General features: G+C 36.6%; 1 protein-coding gene across 2 annotated transcripts in view; it reads left to right on the top strand.

Moving 5' to 3' along the window:
• Nucleotides 1-19,249, top strand: part of LOC121738593 (lysophosphatidylcholine acyltransferase) — a 40,997-nt gene that overhangs the window by 14,485 nt on the left and 7,263 nt on the right. The window contains exon 3 of one of the 2 annotated variants that reach the window (XM_042130754.1): nt 13,168-13,379. In XM_042130754.1, the coding sequence (XP_041986688.1) occupies nt 13,168-13,379 (212 nt within the window). Of the gene's footprint in view, nt 1-10,780; nt 11,008-13,167; nt 13,380-19,249 lie in introns of both variants that reach the window. The other variant, XM_042130753.1, reaches the window with a different exon arrangement.

Below are 19,249 nucleotides of genomic sequence, written 5' to 3'. Positions count from 1 at the left end.
TTGAAAATTTAAAACGGAGAAAGGAATGTTGATATACTGAAGATTATTGTTGTATTTTTATTATAACTTTGTAGCTTTCAAATTCTGAGTTTATAAGGCTTTAAATACGGTAAATTACGGAATCTCCGTAGGGAAGGCCCCTATTAGGTTCATTAGAAAAATAAAGTAAGGTTTACTATACTTGCTCCGAAACTGGACCGATATTGATGGGCACTGATGGGCATGTATATTATGATTGTAGAGTAAGTACTGCATCACCAGTACGATTACCGTAGCATATTGCTTTTACGCAGCTCGCAGGTTCCGCTTACAATTTTAACTTTTAATGCTTGCTCAAATTGAATTTAATAAAGAAATCGACAAAGTATAAATATAATAGTACCTGGATGACCGAGCTTTGCTCGGTATAGCAAACACTCATTGACTTCGTGTTACTTAATAACGCCATCTGCTGGTCGTTAAAACAATTAGTTGCTAACAAAATAGTATTATTATTCGCCAATAGATGTCAGGAAGAGTCATTTATTTCAGTTTATCGATTATTGATAAAACACGTATAAAAAGACATTTTCTGAAAATGATTCCTAGCTAGATCGATTTATCGCCCCTAAAACCCCCTATATACTAAATTTCATGAAAATCGTTGGAGCCGATATATATATATATATATATATATATATATATATATATAACAAGAATTGCTCGTTTAAAGATTTTCTATCTCCTTTTTAAATAAAAATTAATAAATGAATATGTTAATTAAATTAAATTTCTGTAAAGCTACTCTATAATCTCTCCTCTCTCTCTCCGTAGAGTTACTCTATGATATATAATATGTGCAGAATTTATTTCTGTGCACGTTGTAGGCTGTAGCGCACTTTCCTTGAACTTTTTCCAGCCGCTATCGACCGCCGTCTGACGGCTCTGCGTCTCAAGTGCAAACACAAACATTGCAACTACAGTTTTATAGAGTTAGCAATTAGAGTTTTTGCAGCACAGGCTGAAAACTGTTGCTTAATTGCTTTCATAGCCTGTGTGAGATTTTTAGGGGGTGTAACCCCTATTTCCATACAAATTTTATAAATACGAAAGTATGTCTCACTGTTGGCCCTTTGTGTGTAAACGGCTAAACTTGTTCGGATGAAATGTGGTATGGGGATGCTTTGGGAGACGAGAAAGTCGACCTCGGGGCTAGGATATTTTTTGTTCCGGAAAATTGACGGTCTCCGCAAAGGGTTCCGAACGAAATACGATGCCTTTGCGAGCGTTATCTTGTCTCCTTAGTGTTATCCTGTGACTTTCAAATTTTTTAGTGGCGGACCCCTTTTAAATTTATTTATTTATTTAAATCAGGCTACGTAGGCCTGATTTAAATAAATAAATAGCTTATCTATTGTTATCGCGGCCGGATGCGGCCGCTTAGGTCTTCATGAATTAATGACTAACATACATAAAAATTATATAAACTTAACAACTACACATTATCACGAATTAACGGCGACGTGACGCGCGCTTCATTCCGGAGTCTCCCCCGGAACCTTCGGTAAACCACATCAGTCGGCCAGAATTCCTCCGCTTCAAAGGTCGGGAGCAGATGATTCAAAGAAGTGACATTTTTGACGGATCCCCAAAAAAAAAATGTTTTGTCTTTGAATGAATTGTCTCGCTCGCGAAGCCCTTGTTTAGCATTTGCCCCAGGACTCCGCGGAGCACACTTTAAGCTCGTTCCATAAAATATAACGCGGCAAATATTTACGGTTTCCGCCACGATTTTCCGCAACCGAAGCTGCGAGAGTGGGCTTTGACCGTTGGCCACTCTACATGTACCGCTAGGCTGTTGAATGTTGACACTCAGCCGGTATGTCATTAGCGGTAAACTCGGGTCAGGTACATCAGGATTATTTAAAGTCGCCTAGTCATTCTGAACCTGAAGATACTATATATTGCACAATGCCCACGTTTAGAAAACTAAATGACGCCCGCAACTCCGTTGCGCCAAAATTAGATCGCGCGGAAATAGAACCGTCCTTTTTGACTTTTGAGGATAAAACGTATCCTATATTATGACCTTTCCCGGGACTGAAAGTGTCTCCATACCAAATTACAGCAAAATCGGTTCAGCGGATTGGCGTGAAGGGGTAATAGACAGACGGACACATGTTCGCGTTTATAATTATAGTACTAGATATGACGCCCGCAACTCCGTTTCGCCAAAAATCGTTAAAAGCGCACGAAAACCGCGTTTTGCCGCGATGAATTTATGAATCTGAAATCTCAATATATGAATCTCAATACCAAATTTCATCAAAATCGGTTCAGCGATTTAAGCATGAAGACGTAACAGACAGACACACATATGGAGTCTAAGATTAGTTAACGATTGGTTTCTGAGAAATGACCGTGTTAGATTAACGACAACACGTTAGTACAGTTAACTGAAACGTGTTTTGACCCGCACAAACACTTTTATCGCTTGACTATTTTACGCTCTTAACGAGTTTCTGGCGATTTTGACAGATGTTGTAAAAAAACTTGAGGCACAGTGTTTCTCAAACTTTTTTAAGTTTCATCACCGAAATTATTTTACATACCTATTTCCTTAGAGCATTATAATTGGTATGCTTACATGCCCCGTGCGTAATTGAACTCTTCCTACCTCGTAGATTTTGTGGATATAATAAAGTTTTTTATTATTATAATTAAATTCTTTTCAAAAAATCAGTTTTATAGTTTTATTAAATATATTTTTCCGACCAATTCGTCAAACACTTATTGAAACTATGTGTACTCGTACGGGTTAAAAGTTTTTATCGATTTAACATCGGTATAAGGCGGTGTCTACTACCAACCCCACAGGCCAAAATTAATGTAAATGTTACTCAGTCTGTCTGTCATGTCTCAGGATCACACACCCTGGATAGATACTTAGACAAAATATATCTGCTATCGATAATTCGGCATGTACAACATGCCTTGGCCGCACGCGTGTCGTCTGCATGACAGTAAAAACGTATGAAATGCTAGAATGTAGGTAACTTTTATGCGGACTAGATCCGCATAACCGGAAAACCGGCTTAGTGTGCCCTCGTGTAAAGCCCCCAATCAATAATGGCCCACGATGGCCCACTGCCGGCCATCGTGAACTGTAGACCACGATCACTTGGTGCTAAACATAATGGTGCATGGCTCATTACTGCCTCGCAATCCACTGGCCATCGTCCACCATCATACATACACCATTACCCCGTCTACACAATGGCGATGGCTTGTAGTAGGCCAGCGTGGACCATTGTGAAGAGCCACCTTCACATTCACATGGCCATCTCAACCTGTCATCTACAAAAGTATTACCGTAGTATTTTGTTGTACCACCAGCCACTGTAACATCAGATCGCACTTGCGATGTGAGGTCACTGACCTTGTAAATCACTTTGACGTTACAGGGTTTCTCAAACTTTTTTCACCAAGAATCTACATTATATTAATAATTATTTATTTTTATACACATTTAAAAAACCATGATGTCGGAAGGTCACATCAACCCTACCCTTGGCAGTCAACCTATTTCTGGCACCTTAGATTTTTATTTGAATACTAGCAATGCCAATATCAAATAGGATTTTTTTGTTGTATAACCTCTTAAAGTGCCAATTTTACTAATCAATGTATAGGTTAGGTTAGGTAGAATATCTGTGATTAATTTTTATTGTGCCCCCCTCCCTCCTGCTCCTGAACCACTTAAAAAGCCAATTAAACTTAGCGCCTCACTGATTGTGATTTTCAGTTTTAGAGCCACAGATTATGACTTCTATAATTAATAAGGTTACCGAAATAATAACCACCACCTTTTTTTATGTCGCGGTCGGTTCAAAATAGAACTTTATTTTTGGCGTTAATTTAACCGGTTTAATGGCTTTCGGTGGCTAAAATTAAACTTAATGTGTGGCTCTTTCTAGTGTAGATTTAATTTGCAAATCTTAAAATAGAAATACATAGCAGACAGTACTAGATGGTTTATTTTTGACCTGAAGATTTCAAGTCTCTCATATTTGTCTTCCAGAATGAGGCAAATTCAAATGTTTAGTTTTAAAGATTAATGTTTCACTTGAACAATGAACACTATTACTGAGATCTACAGTCTGCACCCACCATTACGTATAGCCTATAGGTAGTAGATAGAGGTACCTAATTGCTTGCGTGCTAAATCTGATTAAAGATTCTTTATCATCAGTCAGTCACTCCAAGTCGACTGCTAGCTGCCACTCATTATTTAAATAATTACTGGTAAATCACCTAGTATTGCTACGTTAATGCTACTATCAACGATTCAAATATTGTACCTCTATTTATTCAGCGGAAGCGATTAAATGAAAGCCTTTTATCGGTTAAGGGTTTATTCTTCTATGGTTTTAATGTTTACTATTGGAGGATAAATTTTTAAATGATCAATCTTTTACGAAAACGAATATGTACCCCTCTAGCACTCTACACGTTTGCAATCTATCTAAGCTATCATTAGGTAACGTGAAAAAATCAAAGCATTTTACTTTTCTTATAACTGCTTTTTCCCGTATTCCTATAACTACTTATCCCTACACCACCATCTCTCACTAGAGGTTAGTTTTTGCGAGTGCATACTGCATTGATCCATCAAACGCAATAATGGAAGCATTGACACCGTTGTCGGCGATTCGCTCTGCTCTCCGATGCGATCAAGGCCGTATGATCGAGGTTATAGGTAGTATTGTAGAATACGATGATCATTAGGCCGGCCTGCAAAACACTTGCTATAATCTGACGGTCAACGACAAACGGTTCTTTAGGTCATTTGTCTCCTATTTGTGATAATAGTGCTAGGAAATAGTTTTTATACGTCGCGTCGCTTGTCATTTCTATAGAAAAACGAATACTGTTGATCTTCCTTTCGCCTAATTAGCCTCGCTATTAGAGATGGCTTTGCAGTACCTGTCGGGCTCACTGGTTCACCAAAAACTTTTTCTACATAATCAGATCGCTAATAATTATACCCGTCCTCTCTTGGTAACCAGCGCACGAATTTGAAGACCTCCAACGAGCGTTTATATATTATAATATTACTAGAGATCGCCCAATGGTCGTATTCGATCTTACTTACAACTACTACCTATATTTTGTAAAAAATTGACTTCATCATAGTTTTTTTCAATTCTTTTCTCTGGGACTCAGCTGATCTCAGACTGGCCGTTTAAACATTGTCTAATAAAAAAAAAATTAAATAAAAAAAACAATAATCCATTTTCAATTTGTCAACTTGTTGTCAACAGACTTCAACCATAAATAAAAGAGTATAATTCGTATGTATAGGCTTGTCACTCAAAAATCTGTCATTTTTCCTAGTAGTAGTGTCGTAGTGTGTGTAACGTTTTATTTGTTAAAAATATATATGATAAAAGCATTATTTTAAAATAATATTAGCTCGATGCACTCCTTCACCATATAAACTATAACTGTGCGAAATTTCATTCACCTACGTTTCCCCATTATTCGTAAAAAGGGTTACAAACTTTTTCTCTTACGTATTAATATATAGATATAGTTAACTAAAAAAATCGGCCAAGTACGAATTAGACTCGCGCACGAAGGGTTCCGTACCACAATAGAGCAAAAATAGGCTGAAAATTGCTTTTTTTGTAGGGGAGCACCCCCAAAATTATCTAATTTATTTAAATTAAATAATTTTTGAACTATTTAATTAAAATTTTTCAAGTACAAATGCAACTGAGAATTTCGTGAATATTTCAAGTTGCCTTTATTGCCTATGTTGCCATTATTGATATCGAGCAAAAAATAGAAAAAAATGACGTTTGTTGTATGGGAGGGGCTCCCTTAAATATTAATTTTATTTTGTTTTTAGTATTTGTTGTTATAAATAGCGGCACCAGAAATACGCAGTCTGTGAAAATTTCAGAAGTCTAGCTACAGCGGTTCTTGAGTTACAGCTTAGAGACAGACAGACATACATCGAAGTCTCAGTAATAGGGTCCCGTTTTTACCCTTTGTGTACGGAACCCTAAAAATGAAATGTATTCTTATCTCATCTGACTTCTTAACACTCAACAGCCTAGACCAGCCATTCTCAAAGTATATGCTCCACAAAGGGCTTGTAGGGGATCCCCCAGTAATGCATAAATATTAGAAATGTCATCGGACACCAGCTGCAGCATAGAGACATATCATTCAAAGATAAAAAAAAATTTCTTTAAACAAAAAGCTACACCATACATTCCCTTTAAGTTTTACAAAGATTTTAATACTCGGAATATATCTAAAACGTGCAAATCTCTGAGTACGCCGTTATGTGCCCGCACTCCATAGCCAACGGTGAAAGCGCTCGATCTTGGCCCACTTAGATGACTGTTGATTGTAAAAGAAAAATCTCTCGAATTGCCTCATGCTGTAATCGACAAACATTATACTCGTATACAGAGAAAACGTCATTCGTTCGACTATTAGCGTGGCCGTTGGTTGCACCAACTTACTTTAACTATAACAAAATGTCAAATGAACTGTCAAATCTCTTGTTAAAGTCAATAATGAATGTCAGATTTGACGATTTAAACCTTAACCACGACTCTGGTGCACCGTGCAACCCACCCTTAGTTAAGGTGAAACACCCAATTCTTTACCACTTTCAAAGTAACAGAAAGTCCTATTATATTATTGGCATATATTTTGAAACAAAATTGAAGGTTCCATTCGTTGGTATGATGACTGCCAACGAAGGGGTAGTAAACTCTATATATTATGTATACTACCAGTGACTGGTACCACTTATGTATATATTCTTTATCTCGTCAATTTTCTCGACTCAGGGTAGCGCCCCACCTAGAATTTACATTGGAAGACACATAGAATTTACATTGGAAGACATGACTTCTTAGTCTTATGTAACTGATTCAACCTAAGCGGCTTATTTAAGCAATCTAACACAAGACTGAGTTTAGGAGCTAACGGCACGGCATGCTAACCACTAACTACTATAAATTATAGTGGCTTTAGCTGGACAGCTGTAGGCAGTATGAGTGTAAAATTAAAGCACAACTAGATGACGCCCGCAACTCCGTTGCGCCATAATTCGTTTATCGCGCGGGAACCGTACATTTTTCGGGAATAAAAAGTATCCTATGCCATGTCCTTTCCCGGGTCAAAATAACTTAATAATAAACTTCATCAAAATCGGTTCAGCGGTTTGAGCGTGAAAATGTAACAGTCTGACAAACTTTAGCATTTACTATTATGTATGTATTTTTTTTGAAGATAAAGGACATCTATCATAAGGGCAACTCTACTTTTAAATCCTATAATAATACTCCATAGAAATAGCTCGGAATCGTATATAATGAGCAAAAACCATGTTTAATATCCCAAGAACCTAGAACATAATGACATGTTGGTCACAAGACTCTGACTATAGATACGTTCTTAATATATTATAATACCTATGTGAAATTTCATCACTATTTTTCTCAGAGATTAAGGATAATATCTTTCATAAGGGAAACTATACTATTAAACCCTTAACTACCTAAAAATAGCTCAGAATAGTATGTAATGAGCAAAAAACATGCTAAATAATATCCCTAGAAGCTAGACTAATAATAACATGCTGCATGCTCTTTGCATCGTCTCTGTTATGAAGTAAGATGTAATTTTGCTTAATAACGGGGGTCAATGAACCTTTGCGGTTTTATTGCGTATCGTAAACTTTACAATATCTTATATTCTAGGGCTTGACTGGTGGGTCCCTGGACGATCAATTTTATTGTGCAGTATCATTAAACAGTATTGTTGAACAATTTATTTAACAATAAGATTGAAAGGCGGGTGTTCTATATCAACCCTAGACGGTCAATAATATTGCACAATACGTGATATTGCACAATAAAATTGATCGTCTAGGGGTCCGCTAAATACTGAGGCTATTTACACGCACTTTATGCACACATATTATATTATGCTAACATATAATAATATGCAAGGAACTACTTTAATTGGATCTAAGTATTAGTTGCGTCGTCCCTTGTTGTTCGTAGAACTTTGTCTATACTTTTTATTTGGCCTGTGGTGAGTGAAGTCCTTTATTGTACCTACAGTTGCTCTTGAATTAAGTGTGCCATTTTAAACCGTATTGAAACCAGGAACCAGATACCGCAAGCTCTCTTTAAACACTAAAACAGTATTGAGTATGCTATTATGCATTATTAAAACATTAAAACCCGAAAATACAGACGTAATTTAAAGAAATAATATAATAATAAGGGTTAGCACGAAACGAGTTAAGTCATTTCTGCATGTAGCTGTAAATTGCTTTAATTGTAGAGCAGAAGTTTACTCAAGGCTTGGTTACATTCACGTAAAATTTTACCGAGAAGTTGTAAGTACTAAGTACTAGGTAATTTTATTTTCTCTCCCCAAATATTTAAGCTACTCGAGAGTCGAGGCATAGGATTACTTCATTAAGGGTGGGTTGCACCAAAGCCGTGGTTAAAGTTAAAGTTATAGTTAAGGCTAACTATAACTTTAACCTCAACCACAGAATTTGACAGATGACAGCTGTTCCGACAGGGCTTGAAATGAACATGGGCGAGGGCGCTGCTGGTAAAGGAGAACTGTCAAAAATGACGTTTTTGTATGATGACAGTGTTAGTTCCTTTTATCGCCACGTGCATCTAAAGCCTTGTCGAGCTCAAGGTTATGGTTTAATATGGCGCCCATTTTTGACTTTAACCAAAGATTTGACATTTTGCATTGTAGTTAAAGTTATAGTTAAAGTGACAGTTATAGTTACAGTTAGTTGGTGCACCTCACCCTAAAGGGCGAAGCTAAATTACCGGGCAAATACCAAGTAGATTAGCGAGACAGTCATGTGGCGAGACAGTGCTTTTGGCCAATTTGGTTGGTCGAGAGCAGTCTCGCTACCCTGCTGGGTAGACGTAACTAGGCTCTAAGGTTTTGCGTAATAAAAGGAAGTTTTGTTTTGATGATTGAGCATTTAAACTCTGTAGGGGTAAAACATGAGAACCATGACTAAAGGTCTCCATATACGGAGAAGCCAATCGTTCTTAACGGATTGAGTGCAGGCCTACCGGACTTGTGGTAGGCTCGGGAAGGCACAATATTAGAACGGACTGGTCTGCCTGTGGTCAGTCCCACCGAAACGCACAGCCTTCACGTATACGCTTTAGTCATGGTTCTGATGATCTGAACCAGAGTTCACTATCTAGAGAGAGTTTAAATGTTGAATTATTTATAGAGAAAACTGCGAAAAGCGTGATAGAAGGAAACCTTAGTGAGGCTTGCTCGTTCATTCACTTTTATTAGATACAGTAACAATGAATTAATAAGGTTTCGAACTCGTTAACTATAAAATACGCTCGAGAAGGGCTAGAAGTTTCATATTAATTATTATATTAAAGTCATGGCGAATAATAATAACTTTAGTCGTAGATATTGGCACATAAAATAATATTAATTAGACTATTGAACTGAATCATTAATGAAATAGTGACTTAACAATAGTCTAAGATTTTAGCAAAAAAATATTCCAAAAAAAAAAAAAAAAAAAAACAACGCTCTACTCGCCAGGAGAGCCGGCAGAAATGAACAAAGAGGATATCATACATTTTTGCCGTGTGGCGGTAAGAGAGGGGTATTACCACGGAGCTAATACAAAGGGTATTACTTACTATCCTGCGCCGCGCCAGTGGTTTATTCTTCCTCCTTTTAGGAGTTTTCAATTATGTAGCAAGTCCTAACGCGACTATAATTTTTAACCCATCCCAAAACCACGCCTCTAGAAAAGTTTTCTCTTCAAACATTGACAAGCAATTTATGTGTCAACAAGTACAATGAATAATGAGTATGCAATCAATAGACACGAGTATAAAAACCTTGCGTCCGACGTCTATAGTCTTACGTGCAAGCTTTCTGTTAAGCTCCGCCAATTTAGAACTTAATTAAGCTCCTGGCTTGCGTCCAATAATCAAACTTTCTTTGGAGCTTCAGCCTTCAATTTATAATTTGCGGCGAACTTTCCAAGCTTCGAGTTTATACTTTCCTGCTAGATACAACTATCTATGGATAGCTATCGCAAAATTATGTAATTTATGTAATTTGTAGAGAGTCTAAAGATTTTGTCCGTTCACCAACTCTTGAAGTTTGTATGAGATATTTATCATATTTATAACATTATTATATTATAAGTATGACTCTCATATAATTTATTTTAAACTTTAGAGCCTTCTCTTATTTAGTTTGAGATAATCTTGATTTAATATAAAATACTTAACTTAAAAGATAATTAATTCTTTATAGCTTGTATTTAATCTAGTAATTACATTGTAGACGGAATGTAGACGTAAGATAATAACAGTGTTGATTACGTAGGATCAACACAGTTATTATCTTACGGTCAATTCACTTACACCGAGAGGTTTGCGTATGCGATGCTTGGCTATACAATTTTAAGAAAACGTTAAGGTACACCTATCCTAAGAATTAAAAAGTTTTGCGAGATACAATATTGTGATCGTAAAAAAAAAAAAACAACTATTAGACATAATATATAGCGCTTAAAACAAGTGCAGATACAAGCTGGTGTCTTCTTCCCTTCAGGTCTACCATCAGTTTGATTACCTACATTAAATCGCGCTGCACCTCTGTGATATCCGGTATTATGTTTTGATACAGGAATAGCTCTCTTTCATAATGTTCTTTATTTAAATGTTTTCTCTCTTTCTAGCAAGCTCCGCTTCTCGATCCTCTCGCTCATGCGGCTGGTGGTAGTAGTGGCTGGTTTCCACCGGGTGCGGGTGATCGGCCGGCACCACGTTCCGGCTAGCCCACGTGATGCGCCAGTCGTGGTCATGGCTCCTCATTCGTCGTTCTTCGACGCCATAGCCATCGTCTGCCTTGGCGCGCCCAGTGTCGTCGCCAAGGCTGATACCGCCAGGATTCCTCTTATTGGACGTGGGTGATATTAGACCTAGTCCATGCTTGGCTGTTTTGTTGCATTAGGCACGAGTTCTGAGTTTTGTTTCATTGATTTTTCAGTTTTGTAATAATTGATTTTGAGTTTTATTTCATTGATTTTTGAGTTTTGTTCCATCAATGTTTTGATTTTTTTTTCTTTGACGTTTTTAGCTTTGTTTCGTTTATTTAGATTTTTGTATCATTGATTTTTTATGTTTCATTTCTTTGTTCTGGATTTCGCTCGAGCTCAAACGATTTAATTCCATGGTTTTTGATTAGTTACAAAAGCTTGCATTTTTTTAAGATTTTGCACTGTGACATTATCTTTTAGTTTTATTTCGTCAATTGACTAATTTATAGTTTCTATTTTATAAAGTTTTTTGCAAATCAACCTTCATCGCTGTTTAGATTCGGTGGTAACTTTAGTTCCGCTTCTACATTGTCTCTCTGTTTTTTTTTTACCAACTTTTTGTTTATAATTTTTTTAAACAGCTTGCCTTTTACATACATTAGTAGTGAGTTAAAAAAAAATTTATTCATTAAACACGTGTATAATGTGTTACGGTAGGTGCATTTTCCGCATAAGACGTATCTATTAGTTGTAACGTAAGTGTAGTCACTAGTCATGTAGTTTCGTTCTAGAAGCATAATGTAAGCAATGATGTGATTTACATATTTATGAATTAATTTTGTGGGTGTTATAGTAATGCTATTATTGTTTCGTAAACACTTATGATGAACTTGCCACATTTCGATCATGTTACTGTGGTAATAATGCATTCTTATAATAATACTCGATCACAAATGGTCGCTGTTGAGCATTAGTGTCCTAATCCACAATTTTTTTTGTCGTTAAATTTTGAATGCAGTCTTGTTCTAAATGATCTAAAGAACATAACTGCATTCATAACTCAATACGTAATTTTTGTGTGGGTTAGTACACGAATGCTTAACAGCGTCCAATTTAATAACATTTAAAAGATATTAACAAGCGTAATCTTAGAAGAGAAAATAACTTACATATTGAAAGCATTACATCTGATTTTGGAAAGCGAACTATATTTACTTTTAAAAAACGTGGCCCGTATTCTTCTTGAAGTCTATCTTATTATGTGTAATGTTTTTGTTGTATTTATTTATGCGCTCGCAGCACACGTAGATTTTTAATTACTGGTGATTTTGTAATCTTTTGAGAAATGAAGAATCTTTAAACCTCAAACCTAATAAGATATAATTGTAGTTAACCATATGTGCCTACGACTTAACCGCCTGTTTTCTATTAATAAGCAGATTATTTCATTCATAAATCATAATATGTTTGCATAGTACATCTTAATAATGACGATAAAGTATACTTTATCGTCATTATTAAGATGTAATTGATTCGACAAAACCATCGCTATCTATAGATAGCGATGGTTTTGTCGAATAACCAGTTTGGCACCTTTCACTATGTTGTATGACGTAGATGTAATTGTATGGTGTATACCTAACGTGACCATAATTTTTTGTCAGAGTGGGACACCTACGGAATTTAACTCGTTTGGTCTGTTTACAAAAGCGGGACAATTTCGGCCTCTCGGGGGACGGCGGGACATACTGCCTGAAAGCGGGACGTATTGTCACGTTATGTATACCGCAGAGTAGAAGAACGTCATGAATATTTTCTACTATGTATGTGGTACGAGTATATGAGTACTTAGTCTCATGGCGAATGAAGATTGTCAAAGAAACTTTAAAGTGTGTAAAAGCCTTCAGTACATATGGATTTGAGTATGTATTGAAGTTACACCTCTACTGTGCTTCGACGTCTGAAGCATAGCTCTACGGTTTCAAAATGCCAGCACTCATACGTGAAAAGCACTGCAGTAGCACAATAGACATAACTAGCAGTAGTGGTTCAATGTAGCGTCCAAGGATGGCGGCAGAGTTCGTACATAGGGGCGGCGAAATTAAAGTGGCCTATACCATCTTATACTCATAAAAATATAAAACCAGCCCTGCCTGCCTACCTAGTACCTATATTTTGCAACGAATCCTTAACAACTTCCGATAGGGCTCCATAAAAATAAAATGTATTTTTAAATCTCGTTAAAAGTCAGGATTTTTTAAAAGGAGCTTTTAAAATCCTAATCCAATATTTTATCAACTCCATAGGTCGCTGAAGCCTCTCATCTGCTTTATCGGTAAGATGTCGTACCTGGCCGGTGGGATGGCCATCACCATCCGCGGTCGGCAGGCCAGCCGGAAGGAGGCTCCCATCCTGGTGGTAGCACCACATTCCTCCTTCCTGGACAGCTGCATAGTCTACGCCACGAGGATGTCTTCAGTCATCGTGAGGAAGGAGAGCATGGATAACTACGTTGGAAGTAGGTTTCGACGATAGGTGGTGGGCTTTGGTGGTGGTGAATTTGGTTCGTAACATGAAGGAAATTGAGGTGTTGGTATTGGATTTCGTTGGTGTTGGTTCACTTGGTAGTCTGTAAGTTTGGTGGTGGATAAAGGTAAGAAATATTTTTGTAACGGTGTGTATTGTGATGTTCAATGCTTTTGGAATTAATTTTGGTACTGGGATCACATTAACGTACAAGAAACTAGAAAAGGAAGGGTATTAATATAAGTATTGAGGTTTGTTTATAAGTAATAAATGTTTGTTTTTTGGCTTTTTGGTGGTGGTAAACATAGCATAAATAAATAAAGTTTTTGACGTAAGTATTAATGTTTTGAAAATTTATTATGTAAAGGTGAACGCAATTTTCTCTACATAGATTAACGAAATAATCAAAGTTTATCTAGTTTATTAACATAATATGATTCCTATGAATATAGTATAAAGGACTATAAGAAATAGTATTATCACACTATGCGTATCTTGGCGCAGACATTTCTATTTTCCTAGATAGCCATTTATAAACAAATCTACACTTTCACACTCGAGTGCCTATAACAATATTTTATTGTAACGCTTATCTTATTCTAGAATATTTACGTAACAATCTTTTTACCGTGAGTAAATGTGTATTGGGGTTTATAGTGCGTAACAATGAACTGAAAATTGTTGGGCTTTGGCGTGAAATTTGAAATCTAAGTAGTATAAAATTATTTAAGATTGGGACTTGTCACTCTTGCACCTAGTTTCTGTCTTCTTGTTTCGGACAGCCTACGATTCGAACGGAGATTCGAATAACAAGCATTAGGTCCATAAGAATTGAGCTCTATATTTGTTTTATCTATTTCATATTATGAGGTTTTAGGTATTTCTAAACGGTACTAAATCATCTGTTTCGAATTCTATTCAGTTCATTTTTTCTTTTGAATGAATGGTGAGTGAATGATCGTGCGTGTCGTATGTGCACCGATTCGTCTTAGCTACGGTTCAGAATTGTTTTTCTTCTTAAAACACCTCTACTCCAACGACATAAGAGTCATAAAGAAAATCAAAGGTGAAACTGAATGGGCCTTTACGGCCAGCTTTGTTCTTTTATGTTCTTTTGTGCCTTTGTTCTATTGGCACATTATGTTTTATGTTTGTCATGGAAAAACTTTTGTCTTTAATCTCTGTGACAAATCGTCTTTATGCTGTATTCTTCCAGCGTAGCTAGCACGCCGTTGCCCAGTCGATTCTTCGGAAGAAAGTAATGGCAGTTTCTTTCCCATGTCTACATATCTTTTTCCTGAGCATGGCGCCACCCGTCGACTTGAGTTTCAGTGGACAAAGACAAGAAACTCTTTCCATAGCAACCGTCAATTATTTTTTTGACATTTACGTTTCTTGATTATTTTTTTTATTATGGCACTTCGGCTATAAAACCATGGCCAGTGTCGAATAAATGGCGGCAAATTCAAAAAATCGACATGCAGCAACCTTGTCTATAGCCGGAATTATAGTTTTGATCTACGAAATACGAAAAATAAAAACTAAGTAACTTTATTATTCGTAGTTTGTAGATAAAAACTATTATTCCGGCTATAGACAGGGTTGCTATACATCGATTTTTTTTAATTTGCCGCCATTTACTCGACACTAGCCATGGTTTTATAGCCAAGTGCCATAATAAAAATAAAAAAAATCAAGAAACTAAATGTCAAAAGCGGTTCGTCATGCTTGACTTATAGATTTTCAAAAGCGGAAGATATCGAGATACGAAAGAAACTTTTTCTCCAATGTTTTTCCGGTAAAACTGTCAAAATTTAGTTTCTTTCGTTTGTCTACGTGCTTGTGCTAGCTATGCAAGAGAGTTTTCAGACGATCATTTCTAATGAAGAAGTGGTCTCTGAATTCCTTGAATCGTATGAAAATTGGTTTAACTTCTTAGCTGATGGTCGTATTCAATACTCAATATGATATATACATAACAAGTTTTTGTGACTAATTTATACTTTCTGTGAAGAAGTTTACTATATATAATATTGTATTGAATTTGTGCCGTCCAAAGCGTTGTTCTCGATGCCATATAATTTGTTGACATCTTCAAAGAAAACGGTGATAAACACGCAGTCCGCACAGATAAAGGTTTTTTTGCACATCGAACTAACAGTTCCTGATTTAAGCGTCAAACTCTTTGCTACCAACAGAATTGGCCAATGGCGATTGGTAGCGCTGGAGCAAGACGAATAGAAGAGGAGAAGCAACATACATTTACATACAAGTAGTTGGATAGTATAGACCAGGGGTTACCAATTAGTTCGCTCAGGGTCCGTTTTAAGACATGAAATGAACTTCGCGGTCCACACATTTTATATAAAAAAATAGTAAACATAGGTACTTAATTACGGAAATTACAAAGGTATTTTTTAGATATCAATGAGAAAAGTAACCATTTTTTGTAGTTAATTATCTCTCTGAAGTTTGGAGTGAAATATTGGTGCAAGCTATAGATATTGACATTAAATTCTGGAGATGTTGGAGATGTTGTCCTAAGATTCATCTTGCTGACCGTGGTCCGTGACTGATTCATATTCCTGGTATAGACTATAGGCTAACAAAAGTATGGCTATAACAGATTATGCTTTATTAATATATTATGTTAGTGCCTACATGATCGCTATAACTAATAACACGAGAGCCAGTGACAGCCAGACTATCTTTGTTTTATAAAAGCTGAAAGTTTGTCTGTATATGACCCCCATAAGGGGAAGAACGACCATGAACTATGGAGTTTCGAACGCGGTCATCTAAGAGTTTCAGTTCAATTTTTTTATCATATTTTCTTCAGGATAACTGTAGGAATCTCGTCGCAATGGGAAGCAACTGTCATAAGTGTCCTGCAGTGGGAGACGAGATTCCTTCATTTAACCCAAGCAAATTAGATAAGAAATCTGGCTGTCGTTGGTTCTTGGGTTATAAGATCTATAGTGTACCGGGAACTGGATGAATGAAATGTCATGACGTGACGTCATCACCAACAATGTCCAACACGTGTGCCAAACTAACGGCGTACAACTACTTGGCACGGTATCTGAAGGATTTGGAGATATGTGATGACGGTTGCCATGTATAGCTTAACTACAATCATGCCGCGGCCGCACATGCGTCTATCGTCACGAAGCTTCGTGCTATGAGACGATACCATTGGACGATTCATGCAGATCGTCCAAGGGTATCGTTTTAAGCACGAAGGTGCGGCCCGTGCATATATATCATCATTGCATAGGTAGGTATAAATAAAACAGTTGTGGTATTATAAGGTATAGTTTCTGGATTTGGACTTGTCTGGAAGAAGAGTCCAGTCATAAGATGCGCAATTTGTCAATTAATATTTTTAACTTTTCCGGTATTTTAATGGCTGTATTTGTTATATCACAAATAGGTACCGTGCGGTGCTAATAAAAATTGCTAACTTCAAATGTTTTCTTTAATAGAACAAATAATTGCTGAACAAGTTTCCTGATGAAAAAAAATGTTAATAATGTACTTACATCTTATAACTACATTTTACTAAATCTTGTTAAACGAGTAGCCGGACTACTAAACTTAGTCATATTAAAAATACAATAATACAAACTCGATTAACTGGACTTACATTAGGCACGCAAGGTACTTAACGTTTAGGCATTCTGATAATTGAAAATTCGGATAAGTAGTCGAATTTATGCATCGAAAAGAATGCATAATATTATAATATGTATAGTATATTACAGGGTGCATGTTAAAAAATTATATTTATTAAAGAAACTAGATGACGCCCGTAACTTGGTTGCGCCAAAATTCTCTTATGGTGCGGGAACCGTGCATTTTTTCCAGATAAAAAGTATCCTATGTACTAATTCCCGGTACCTACTCGAAGTATCTCCATACCTTTTAGCAAAATCGGTTCAGCGATTTGGGCGTGAAGAGGTGACAGACAGACATACACACTTTCGCATTTATAATATTAGAATAGATGTTTAAGAGATTCCGTTGGGAGTCCGGTTAATCGCGAATCCGTATAACTGAGGGCTGGATAGTCGAGTTTCTACTTAGTACTTAGCCCTAAGTGGTCATAATAACCCTTCTTTCACAGTCAGATAAAAACCACTCGAACGTGTAGCCTTGACTACATTTGCATTATAGCGTACGGCTTCCGCGTGAATATTGACTTTTCTGCCAAGGTGAAACTCAACTGTGCCGGAAAAGATGGGTGCTGTTTTGTCGATGTTGGCAAATAACATTCACTAAAACTTGCCGCAACTACTAAAAACATTAAGACACATGATTAGGAAACCCCTGTGAAACTTATAACGCCTGCTTCAACCAGTAAAATGATCAGAGCGACCTAGCGATCGTTTCGATCTATCGCAAATAAACTGGTATGAAGAAGTTGCTTGAAGAAGCTTGGTCTTGCTTTCTAAAATGAGCCCTTAATTATCTCTTGTCCTATTTACTGACAACAGACAAGTGAAAAAAGAAAGAAGTAAATAAATAAAAATCGAGCGTGTATTTTACTAAGCTTTTCCGTGGTTTTTTCCGATTTCGCACTGCAAATCTATTTTTAAAAACATATTTGTAGCACGAAATTGCTTTTGTGACACACTACAAAAATAAATTGTTGTGTTCATTGCGGTCTTGATCTACATTGTATCGTATTTAGGTTTAGACCACAATCAGAGAAGTTGATTCCCAGACAGTTGACAGACCAACTTCATTTGGTCGGATCATGTCAATTGAATGTTAATTATTGTGATCTGCGGGGCTGAAATGGTCACATTTAGCAATTCCTGTCAATCAATTCAGCAAATGAATTGTCGAAACTGTCATACTGACGAATGTCAAATTGGTCAAATGAGTATGAATCACTACTTCACTAGACATGAATTGCAAGCAGAGTGATCATTTTACGATTTTTAAAAAATGAATCATATTATGATTCATAATGTGACTCTCCAAAGTGACCATTTTAGCCCCGCTGTTGGCTGGGTCTGACATAGCGCGACCAAACTACGAAGGTCCCTCATCTGCCTAGGAATCAACTTCTCTGATAGTACATCTGTTAGACCTTCGATGCAGCTGCGTTGCACTTTATGTTGAGAAATCGAGATTGTCTATTGTGTCTCTGAATGCGAAAGATTATCTTATTCTTATATAGAAACTAGTCCCGGCAAACGTTTCTTTGCCATATAAATTATTTCGCCCGTATTATTTTATTGAAGTGACTAAATAAGTATGTCACCATGGCAACGTCCATCGCTATCCCGTCGCACAAACAATGGTCGCCGTCAGTCTCGAGTTGTAATAATTTACTGTTATTTGTTCAAAAAATGCACTTATCAACATAAAAAGTACCCAGTAGCCGATTCTCAGACCCACTGAATATGCATATAAAATTTGGTTAGAATCAGTAAAGCCGTTTTGGAGGAGTACGCGGCCTAACATTGCGACACGAGAATTTTATATATAAGATGTTTCTATGAGGCTTAAATATGGCGCTTTCTGCATAGACTTTTTGGTTAATTGTCTCAAAAGATGCGAACAGAAGGAATAAGAGTTCTATAGGTACCCGTTCATGACTGTTTCCCAACCTAAGGGTTACGATTTTGCAAACTCTTTCGGCTTAGGAATCATTGGTCTACTCAAATACAGTAAAACCAGCTATCCAACGCATTTTGAAATGCCTAGTTTAGTCTAGTATCTGGGCTATATTTTCTCTTATCATAACATAATTATGTAAAGGCAAATATCACTAGACAGTGTCTCAATCTTTATCATGCTCTTAAAACAGTGGCCATCTTGATAACACTATATTAGGGTTGACACAAAGTA

This window comes from Aricia agestis, chromosome Z (genome assembly GCF_905147365.1).
Source record: "Aricia agestis chromosome Z, ilAriAges1.1, whole genome shotgun sequence".
Lineage (NCBI taxonomy): Eukaryota > Metazoa > Arthropoda > Insecta > Lepidoptera > Lycaenidae > Aricia > Aricia agestis.
The sequence above is the reverse complement of the archived record's forward strand: the minus strand, read 5'-3'. Positions and strand labels throughout refer to the sequence as shown.